At 37.2% G+C, this 11,529-nt stretch overlaps 1 protein-coding gene and 2 pseudogenes across 1 annotated transcript; 2 read left to right on the top strand and 1 right to left on the bottom strand.

Moving 5' to 3' along the window:
* Positions 1 to 3,341: 3,341 nt before the first annotated feature.
* Positions 3,342 to 4,280, top strand: LOC102246736 (olfactory receptor 1013). Its single transcript, XM_005885138.1, has one exon. It carries the CDS (start codon positions 3,342 to 3,344, stop codon positions 4,278 to 4,280), a length of 939 nt encoding a protein of 312 aa, XP_005885200.1.
* Positions 4,281 to 8,369: 4,089 nt separating this feature from the next.
* On the top strand, positions 8,370 to 9,322 carry LOC102246425 (annotated as a pseudogene).
* A 1,317-nt stretch (positions 9,323 to 10,639) lies between these two features.
* The window catches only part of LOC102246110, a 4,037-nt pseudogene continuing 3,147 nt past the window's right edge, over positions 10,640 to 11,529 (bottom strand).

Genomic DNA, 11,529 nt, shown 5'->3' with positions numbered 1-11,529 from the left:
CTGCAGCAAGCAGCCTCCCTGCTCGCTTCAGTGCATGGCTGCCGGCCGCCATCTTGGCTGACAGTTAATTTGCATATACTCACTGATTAGCCAATGAAAAGGGTAGCGGTCGTACGCTAATTACCATGTTTCTCTTTTATTAGTGTAGATATAAGTTAAGATGTATCTGATTAATGTAGCAAACTGAATGACAGGGATGGCAGGTGCACTAAGTCTGGAGAGGACTGAGAGATCACTAGGGATCAGTTCCTTTTGGGTGATCACCCTCAGATCTGTCTGCCTTTTAAAGAGACCTCCTGGTGAAGGGAGATTAGAGAAGACAAGGAGGAGAGATGTTTGGTGGGGAGATGATATCTGAGCATTCCTTGACTATAACAAGGCATGCAACCATATTTAAGTCTACAAATTAATGGCAAGTAAATGTAGCACAAAGAAACTCTCTTCATTTTTAACTATTTTATTTTTATTTTTAAATATTGTTGAGAGTATTACAGATGTCCCCCTTTCCCTCATTTTAATGCCAAGGGTTAAAAAACTCTCTTTAGTGTCTACCTATATAATACTATAATTCAATATACTATGCCTTAAATTTCCCTCATTCTCTTTACAAAGAAACTTGGGAGAAATGATTTCAAAGTTAATATTAGGTGCTGCCTAATTTTTTTTGGATGGTGGCTTATCTTTTGGACATTACAAATTATATATATGGGTTCCTAGAAAGTTTCCAGTCAAGTTTGTGATTTGCACAGAGCAGTAGATAGGACTCATGGTGTGCAACAGGCTTATCCCTGCCTCATTTTATGTCCAGGTCTTGTTTTTCCTTTTTACATTTTCTTAATTTACGCTATTTACCTGTGCCTTATGAGTCATGCTAAGCCACCTTCAACCCTTTTTTATTTGTAAAAGCATTGATAAATATATATTGACATGTATATTCATTTTATATTTTAATAACTGTAGAAGAAAACACGAGAGATTAGGGAAGAAATGTCTCTTGAAATGTTCAAACCCAATTGTAATTTTGCAAGCAAGCCCTGCAATTTCCCAGCTCATGGAAAGGCCTCATATTAAAGAAGGGAAGTTTCTACATGAGGACACAACAACTCTAGGGACATCCTTGTGAGACAAAGCAAATAGCATATCTGAAGGACTGAATACAGAGATGAAGAAATTATAGAGAATGTACTGTGTAGTTTTAACTCTTAGTTTTCAAAATGCTTTCTCATAAATGTGAATTTTAATAGTCCCACTAATCTGAGAAAGGTAGATAAGAAAATAGAATTTGGAAATTATGTTTATTTAAAATTGGCAGCAGCTAACCCATACCAGAACCCAGTTCTTTTGATTCTTGCTCTTAAGCTGCTTCTGGAAATAGGCTTTGTTAAAACTGACCTTAGCAGCTGACAGCCATGAAATACTAAGGGAATCGAAATGTCACTCATTCCAATCCCCCTTTGCTTAGGATGAAGAATTTCTACTTTGACCATGACTCTACCATTAATATTTATGGTAAAGTTAAAAATTATAGATTCTTGCCATCAAATAGATACAGTTACAAGAGAGAATTTTTATTTTATTTTTCTAGCTCAATTTTAAGTCCATAGCTGAGTATATGACCAAGATTAAGTTACTCCCCTCCCCCCCAGCAAAAGAGATTTTTAAAGATTTCGATTGAACAGCAGAAATACTACATCTCCTGCCATTTCAGAGCCCTGACAATCACAGTTTAGCCATTTTTTTTACTGTGGTGTGTACTGGGTTGTAACACAGACCAGCAGAGATGGTGCTTTTCCCATTGCTGGCAACAGTTCAGCTACTAGTTCCTACCTCTGATGGCAAGAAGACTGTTAGAGGTCAAGTTCCAGAACTTCCTGTGTTAATACATTACCAAAAACTTGGCGGCTTAAAACAACAAAAATGTACTCTCTCATAGTTCTGGAGGTCAGAAGTCCAAACTTAATATCACTGAGACAAAAACAAGGTATTGGCAGGGCCACACCCGACCCAGAGACTCTAGTTGGGAATCCATTCCATGCCTCTTCAGGCTTCTTATGGCTGTTGGCATCCTTGTGGTTGTATCTCTCCTCCTTCTGCTTCAGTGGTCCCATTGCTTCTTCCTCTTGTATCTGTAGTCAGATCTCCCTGAGCCTCCTTCATATAAGGATGTTTGTAATTGTAGTTAGGGCTCATCGTTATAATCTACACATCTCAAGATTCTTCACTTAATAACTCTTTCCCCATATAAAGCAACATTCACAGGTTTCAGGAATTAGAATTTGGATATCTTTATGGGCCATTATTCAGCCTACCATATTCCCCCAAACCATTCAATTTGGCCAGCTTAGTTGTTTGTGCATTTGTTTTGTTTTGTTCTTTTTTTTTGCTCTTGATCATATAGGACAGTGATTTTTAACCTTTTTCATCTCATGGTACACATAAACTAATTACTAAAATTCTGTGGCACACCAAAAATATATATTTTTGCTGATCTGACAAAAAAATAGGTATAATTTTGATTAATTCACACCAGACAGCTATTGCTGTGTTGACTGTTGTCATTTTAAATTTAACAATTGAAGGGAAAAGAGGTCAGTGCCCTTGACTAAATAGTCAGGTATTGCATGTTTTAAAAATTCTATAGCACACCAGTTGAAAATTGCTGCTCTAGGAAATTTAAACACATTGTAAACACAATTATCAATTGATTAATATTTTTACTTCCTTTTGGAGTATATTTGAAATTCAGACAAGTAGCTATGGCCTCAGATTCCTATTACCTAAGGAAATCTATTATTTTATTCAAGTTACACATTTTCTATTTATGAAAATCCATGTTCTTGGTTTTGTGAATAAAAAGTTGGATAAAATATAATCTCATTAAAAAATTCATAGCAAAATGAACTTCCAAGGATATGCAATATAATACTAGAATAATAAAACTGTTCTTCATGGAATTCTCTGGAAAAAGACAAAAGGATTCAAAGACCCGAAGAGAAACCAACACATCCTTTCTAACTCCCTTTTTTGTATCTTCCACATGGTCCCCAATTACCCTAAGTGCAAATAGAAGACAAGAACACAAATCACCCTTTCTAACAAGAAGAAAAATAAGGTGACACATGCTATTTTCATAATAACTGATCTCTTAAGCTAGCATAGAACATTTTTTTAGTTATTCAACAAGAATAACTAACCCAGTTCAGCATAAACATGTCTCACAATGAACAACATATATGCATCTGTTGGGTTTTTCAATGATCTAAAATGGTCAATGATGGGGGAACTAATATATATCTTAATTGATCTTTTCACAGAGAGGGACCACAGAAACTCAAAAATCAATGGATGAGAAAAATTTCACCAAACTTAAAGAGTTCATACTTTTAGGGTTCACAGCTGACTTATGGTTACAGCATGTGCTCTTTTTCATCTTCCTCATCATTTATATCATCAGTCTCTTAGGGAACATCACCCTGATTTCTCTGATCTGTGCTGATTCTCGGCTCCACACACCCATGTATTTCTTCATTGGAAACCTTTCATTCCTGGATCTCTGGTATTCCTCTGTCTATAATCCAAAAATCCTTATGACCTGCATCTCTGAAGACAAGAGCATCTCCTTTGCTGGCTGTTTGGCCCAGTTCTTTTTCTCAGCTGGACTGGCCTATAGTGAATGTTACCTGTTGGCTGCCATGGCTTATGACCGCTACGTGGCCATCTCCACCCCGCTGCTTTATTCCCAGGTGATGTCCTCAAAGTTATGCACCAGTCTTGTTGCAGCTTCATACCTTGGTGGCTTTCTTAACTCAATCATCATTACCAGTGAGACATTTACCCTGAACTTCTGTGGGGACAATATCATTGATGACTTCTTCTGTGACCTGCCCCCCCTTGTAAAGTTGGCCTGTGATGTGAAGGAGAGCTACCAGGCTATGCTCTATTTCATACTTGCCTCCAACATCATTACTCCCACTGTGCTTATTTTTGCCTCCTACCTCTTCATCATCGCTGCCATCTTGAGGATCCGCTCCACCCAAGGCCGCCTCAAGGCTTTCTCCACTTGTGCCTCTCATTTGACAGCTGTTACCTTGTACTATGGTTCAATTCTTTTCATTTACTCCCGACCAAGTACTAGTTATGCCCTGGAAAGGGATAAAGTGGTGTCAGTTTTCTATACTGTGGTGATTCCAATGCTGAATCCTTTGATCTATAGCGTAAGAAATAAAGATGTTAAAAATGCACTGAGAAAAATAATAGACAGAGTGCCCAGGCCTGGTTGATCAGTTGGTTGGAGCATTATCCCATATGGCAAAAGATTGTGGGTTCGATTCTCCATCAAGGCACATACTTAGGTTGCGGGTTTGATCCTGTTTGTTCAGGGTGCATATGGAAGACAACTGATCCATGTTTCTCTCTTACATCAATGAATCTTTCTTTCTCTCTCTCTCTCTCTCTCTCTCTCTCTGAAATCAATGAACATATACTCAGATGAGGGGAAAAAAGAAAATGGTAGACAGAGAAAAGTGTTTTTAGTGAAAATATTTGGTAAACAATGGCTGTATTTTATTTTACAGATTATCTTCATGTCATTAGTATCAAATATACTTTAAAAAATAAAACAAACAAATAAAATCACTGGATAATGTGGAAATATCAGTCTGCATTTTTGTTTTTTGAATACATTTTTAAATAAGCGAGGCTGGTGCATTTGGAAAAACTGCTATGCCTGTTGGCTTGGAAGAGAGTCCATGAAATTATTGTGATTCTGTGAAGGTTAAAAGAGAAAACAATATTTGAATTTTCACTTCAGAGTTTATAAGTGGCCTGTATATAAATATTTTAATCTATATATGGAAATAATAAAATTGGTTATGAAATCACTGCCAGGATTAGATGGGGTAAATGACTTGCTTCAAGTCATTGTAGTTCATAGGTAAAAAATAAAATCAAACTAAAACGAACCCAGAACTTCTGAGTCCAGAGGTTCTTACCCCATTTGTTGGGAGAGAGTCAGGAGTTTATAAGTAAATTTCTACTGTGAAATGTCCTTAGAAACAAGTTTATTTTTTTCTTTTATGATTCTCATTTTTTTTTGCTTGCCATGATACAAAATTTCTTTAGTAATAGATATAAGAATAAATTAGTGCCACTGAGCTTCCAATAAAAATACTTTCCCCAACAATTAAAAAATCAAGAACAAAAGTATAGCAGCTGTATAAAATACCCAGAAATGAAAATGTAGAGAGAAATAGAGAAATGAGTAGAGAGATATATACATTTCAAAAAGCTTTACATCCAAGATTCAGAGTGAAACTCTCTATTAGGTAGAATTTCCACATCTTGGGGGGGAAAAAAAAGGAAAGAAAGAAAGAAAAAGAAAGAAAGAAAGAAAGAAAGAAAGAAAGAAAGAAAGAAAGAAAGAAAGGAAGAAAGGAAGAAACTCGCTGCTACTTTAAGCAATGATCGATAACAATGAAGTTTCTCTGCATGTTTGTATTTCTTTGTTTCTTCAGTTTTATGCATGAATTAATAAAAATTAGAAAATATTTCATTGTGCTGGATCACATTTTCTCATTTTAATAGTCATTTTACCTGAAAAAAACATGAAGTTGTACCAACATAAACAGTCTTAGTGTTGATTACCAAGTGTACTCATTTGCTAGAGCTGTCATAACAAACTACCATAGACACAGTTCTGAGGGCTCAAATGCCAAAATCAGGATGCCATCAGGGTTGATTTGTTCTGAGGCCTCTTACCTTTGCTTGCAGATGACCACCCTTTTGCTTTCTCCTCTCATGATCTATTCTCTGTGCACAAACATCTCTGTGTTTCAGAGATGACAGGTGACTTAAAATCGCACAGGTGATAGTGACAGGCTTGGTCCTTGTCACAGGACTCCTTCATCCAAGGCCAGTGAATTTTGCATTTCCAAACCTGTCACTCCTTTGTCACATTGTATGAGACTAGGTGAGTTAGAAGTTTTTAAGGACTTTCTCAAAACTGCAGAGCTACCAAAGTGTAGAATCAGAATTTAAACTCAGTTCAACTACGCAATAATGAAAGTCTGCCTATGCCAGATGTGTCTGCTCTCAGCTAGTATGCTCGTATATCTGCGACTAGCTGTTAGGTCATTGGGGCTGAATGATGAAGATGAATGCATTAACATGTGAAGGGGCACGCTTGCTTTTAGCTGTGGTCACAGAGAAAATGTAGCTTAATGTCTTATTATCCAGCAAAATCACCCAAGCTTATTTACATGGTAGAAGGATTTCAAAAGTGAGAAGAAAAGCATGCATCCCCTCTTGATACCCAAGCTCGGCGTCTGTAGTGCTGTCTATGCTACAAAACATTAGCCAGAACAAACCACAAGGCTATCCTAGATCAAGCAGTGGAATAACAGAATCTACTCTTTAAAACAGGAAATCAGTAAAGAATTGTGTAGATTGTTTAAAAATATGTCACATAGATCACTAGTTTGTGGTTTAGTTTACATTTTTTTCTTTTCACTTGATTTTAGCCAAAAGGCCGAGAAATAATGCACATCCTTTTCTTTTAGTTAGGTATATTTTCTGTCCAAACACTTGACTATAAGATAGGGTCTTTTAGTACAGTGCCCCAAGTTTTCATCAAATTTATTTCTCCACCCTTATCAAGATTTTGTAGTTTCTTGTGTAAAAATAGAGGGATGCTTTCATAACCTATGCACCTATAAAAGATATACCTGGCTTAACAGTTGAGAACATATACCCTTGGTAAAGACAGTTCTGGGTTCAAATACTAGCTCTGCTGTTGACCAGAATTGACCTCTCTGTGACCCCAGAATTGTCTCTTAACCTCCATGGGGATCATCATAATACTTACATTATACAGTTGTAGAAAGAATTAAGTGGGTTAAGATTAAGGCTTAGAATACTAACTGGAACATAGTGATATATATATATATATATATATACTAGAGGCCCAGTGCACAAAAATTTGTGCACCTGGGGTCGTCCCTCAGCCCGGCCTGTGCCCTCTCGCAGTCTGGGACCCCTCAGAGGATGTCCACCTGCTGGCTTAGGCCTGCTCACCGGGGGATTGGGCCTAAGCTTAACATGTGAAGGGGCACGCTTGCTTTTAGCTGTGGTCACAGAGAGAATGTAGCTAAATATCTTATTATCCAGAAAAATCACCCAAGCTTATTTACATGGTAGAAGGATTTCAAAAGTGAGAAGAAAAGCATGCATCCCCTCTTGATACCCAAGCTCGGCGTCTGTAGTGCTGTCTATGCTACAAAACATTAGCCAGAACAAACCACAAGGCTATCCTAGATCAAGCAGTGGAATAACAGAATCTACTCTTTAAAACAGGAAATCAGTAAAGAATTGTGTAGATTTTTTTTTAAATATGTCACATAGATCACTAGTTTGTGGTTTAGTTTACATTTTTTTCTTTTCACTTGATTTTAGCCAAAAGGCCGAGAAATAATGCACATCCTTTTCTTTTAGTTAGGTATATTTTCTGTCCAAACACTTGACTATAAGATAGGGTCTTTTAGTACAGTGCCCCAAGTTTTCATCAAATTTATTTCTCCACCCTTACCAAGATTTTGTAGTTTCTTGTGTAAAAATAGAGGGATGCTTTCATAACCTATGCACCTATAAAAGATATACCTGGCTTAACAGTTGAGAACATATACCCTTGGTAAAGACAGTTCTGGGTTCAAATACTAGCTCTGCTGTTGACCAGAATTGACCTCTCTGTGACCCCAGAATTGTCTCTTAACCTCCATGGGGATCATCATAATACTTACATTATACAGTTGTAGAAAGAATTAAGTGGGTTAAGATTAAGGCTTAGAATACTAACTGGAACATAGTGATATATATAGATATAGATATAGATATATAGATATATAGATATAGATATACACACATATATATATATATATTTAATTGTAGCAGGTGTATATTGATATTTACAATCAATCAGCACAATGCATGACACATAAATTCTCAATAATATATAAAGGATACTGAAAATTTTTTGAGTACTCACTATGTACCTAACATTGGGTTGGGTGTTTTCATGCATATCTTCTTTACCCAGACAACCTGTCAGGGAGCTTCATTTTTCTAGTCTGGTGAGACTGAGGGACTTTCCTGGCATTAAACTATTAATAAGTGAAAGCTTTAATTTCAAAATCATATTCTAATACTAGTTCCTGGGGTCTTCTGAAGTCACAGAATGAAGTTCTATTATTCTAGAGAGTTATGAATAAAAGTCCATATGCCTCCTAGTAACTGTTGACTTAATTGATATCTTTGTTTATTTCTTTCAATAGAAAAATCACTAAATAATTTCCCCCCTAAGTCTTCATCCGGCATTCTTCTCTGTGGACATGAAAGTGAGAAACTTCACCATCCTGACTAAATTCATCTTGGTGGGCTTCTCAGCAAACCCCCGGTGTCAGTTGATTCTATTTGTACTATTTAAGACACTCTATTTAATAACCTTGTCAGGGAACATGACCCTGGTTATCTTAATTCATATTGATTCCCGCCTGCACACACCTATGTATTTTTTTTTATCAGCGATCTGTCATTTTTGGATTTTTGGTACACCTCTGTGTATACTCCCCAAATCCTGGCCAATTGTGTCTCAGAGGATAAATGCATTTCCTTGGCTGGATGTGGAGCCCAATTGTTCTTTTCCTGTGTTGTAGCCTACACTGAGTGCTATCTCCTAGCAGCCATGGCGTATGACCACCTTGTGGCCATCTATAACCCATTACTTTATTCAGGTTCTATGTCCAGCTCTCTGTGTACTAGACTTGTAGCTGGCTCTTACATAGGAGGGTTCTTGAATGCCATAGCCCATACTGCTAATACTTTCCATCTGAGTTTTTGTGGTAAAAATATCATTAACCACTTCTTCTGTGATGCACCACCATTGGTAAAAATGTCTTGTACAGACTCCTAAGTCTATGAAAAAGTCCTCATGGGTGTGGTGGGCTTCACAGTCCTCTCCAGCATTCTTGCCATCCTGATTTCCTATTTAAACATCCTTCTGGCTGTTCTGAGGATCTGCTCAGCCTCTGGACGGCGAAAGGCCTTCTCCACCTGTGTTTCACATCTCATCTCAGTCATGTTCTTCTATGGATCCTTGCTCTTCATGTATTCAAGGCCAAGCTCCATCTAATCCTTGGAGAAAAACAAAGTGGCTGCCCTGTTCTACACTGTGGTCAACCCATTGCTCAACCCTCTCATCTATAGCCTGAGAAACAAAGGTGTCAAAGAGGCCTTCTGGAAAGCAATACAGGCCATAAGGCCACAGAGATGAATGTTATCTTTTTGAAGAATGCTCTCATTGCACTTTCCAAGTTATTGGCTTATAAACAGACATGTTGGTAAATATTGCAATATTTCAAGTAAATGCAAGTTATATGCAAAACAATGAAACATTAATAAAACCACTGTTTAATTGTTTATATTATTTTGTTGTGATTAAACTATTTTAAACCTATAACATTGGGTTGTTTGATATCCCACAATATTCTATTTTGCTTCTTAGCAGCACTAGATTTTCATGAAATTTATCCTTTTGATGATCTTTTTGAGGTATTAGAAAGAGAAAAGAGGAATTGGGTAGTTTTCTGCGCATAGTTTGACTTTGAGGCTTGGCAAATATACTTTATTGTGTGGAAAAATATTTGGAATGGTTAAACTGATGGAAATTTACTTAAGATTTTATAAGTATTTACTTTTAGTAATGCATTACCTCCATATTCTTTCATAAAGCTCTAATTGAGTACATAGAAAATATCTTTGGAAAATTTGTGTCTTGTACATCAATTTAATATTAGACAAAATGTTTAAGAGTTGTTTAAGATTACAAAAAAACATCACCACAACAAAAGACTTTACTAAAATCCATGGAGAAATATGTGTCTAGGACAGTGCTTTGTCCTGAAAGAGTGATCTCCACAGAGAATGAGTACCTTGCCATATTCTCCCTCATTTCATATATCACATATTCTCCACGAAGGAAAATAACAAGTGGAACTAAGCTGATACCAACCAACCAACAAACAAAAGCCCCACTATATTCTAGAATTGATAGTTATAACCACTTCACCATTTGTACTAGCGCTGACATTTCTGATCTTTCTTTTCATCTGCATTCATTAAATAACACATCACTGCCCCCAAATTTCATCATAATATTTTTAATATTCCTTATTCTTTCATTTACACAGTTCTGTAAGTACTGGATAATAAGGATTAGGGGTGTATTCCACAAATTTCCAAAATTCATGTAACATCAGTTTCCATAAAGCCCATCATGTAGGTAAAAAAGTGGGTCAATCTGATAGGAGATACTTAAGTCAAATTTAATTCTTTGGGATTCCAGATATAATATATACACTTCATTTTACATTAAGCCATCATGCTACTTTAAAAAACTATATTAATTGAATCTATATTTTATACTACAGATTATAGTTTTATCACTAAAGCAAAACAAGTTAATACAAACAAAACCTTTTTCATTGGATTTATTTGAATATAAAAGGAGGTATTTTTTAATACAGAACTCCAACCTTACCCCAAAGCAGGTCATTTTCCTTGAGCACTAATTTGAGAAATTTATGTAAATTTAGGCTTCAGATAATGTGAACCTGAAAAAGTTTTTCATAGCTTCCTTCACATCTTTATTTCTCAGACTGTAGATCATAGAGTTCAACATGGGGAACAGCACAGTATAAAATGTAGATACCATTTTGCCCTCTCAAGGGAATAGCTGGAACTTGGGTGAGAGTAAATGTAGAGAATGGAGCCGTAGTATAAGGTGACAAAGATCAGGTGGAAGGAGCATGTGGAGAAGACTGAGGCAGCACTGGGTGGAGCGGATCTCCAAGATGGCAGCGATGATGAAGAGATAGGAGGTAAGTATGACCACAGTGGGGGTAATGACGTTGGAGGCCAGGAGGAAGTACAGCACAGCTTGGTAGCTCTCTTTCACGTCACATGCCAACTTCACCAGGGGTGGGACATCACAGAAAAAGTAGTCAATGACATTGTTACCACAAAAACCCAATGTGAATGTGTTGCTGCTGAGTATTACTATGTTCTCAAAACCTCCAGTATCTACACTAATAAAAGACAAACATGCAAATTGACCATACCTTTGCTATGCCTTAAGCCACACCCATCAGCCAATCAGAGCGACTATATGCAAATTAACCCAACCAAGATGGCGGCCGGCAGCCACGGAGCTGGAGCAAGCAGGAGTCTTGGTTGCCCCAATGATGGGGCAACTGGTGGGCTCTGAGCTCCACTCAAAGCAACAAAGTTTTAATTATAGAAGGTAAATAAACCCCAGATACCTGCTTTCAGCCAGCCGTGTCCACGGAGCTGGAGCGAGCAGGAGTGGGTTGCCTCTGGCGATGGAGGAAGCCAAGCTTCCCTCCCGCCCGCCCTGGCCGGCTCTGAGCTCCTCTCAAGGCTACAAAGTTTCAATTATAGAAGGTAAATAAATCCCAGAAT

The sequence above is a fragment of the Myotis brandtii genome, unplaced genomic scaffold (genome assembly GCF_000412655.1).
Source record: "Myotis brandtii unplaced genomic scaffold, ASM41265v1 scaffold892, whole genome shotgun sequence".
Taxonomy (NCBI): Eukaryota; Metazoa; Chordata; class Mammalia; order Chiroptera; family Vespertilionidae; genus Myotis; species Myotis brandtii.
Note: the sequence above shows the minus strand (reverse complement) of the source record. Positions and strands in the feature narration are given on the sequence as shown.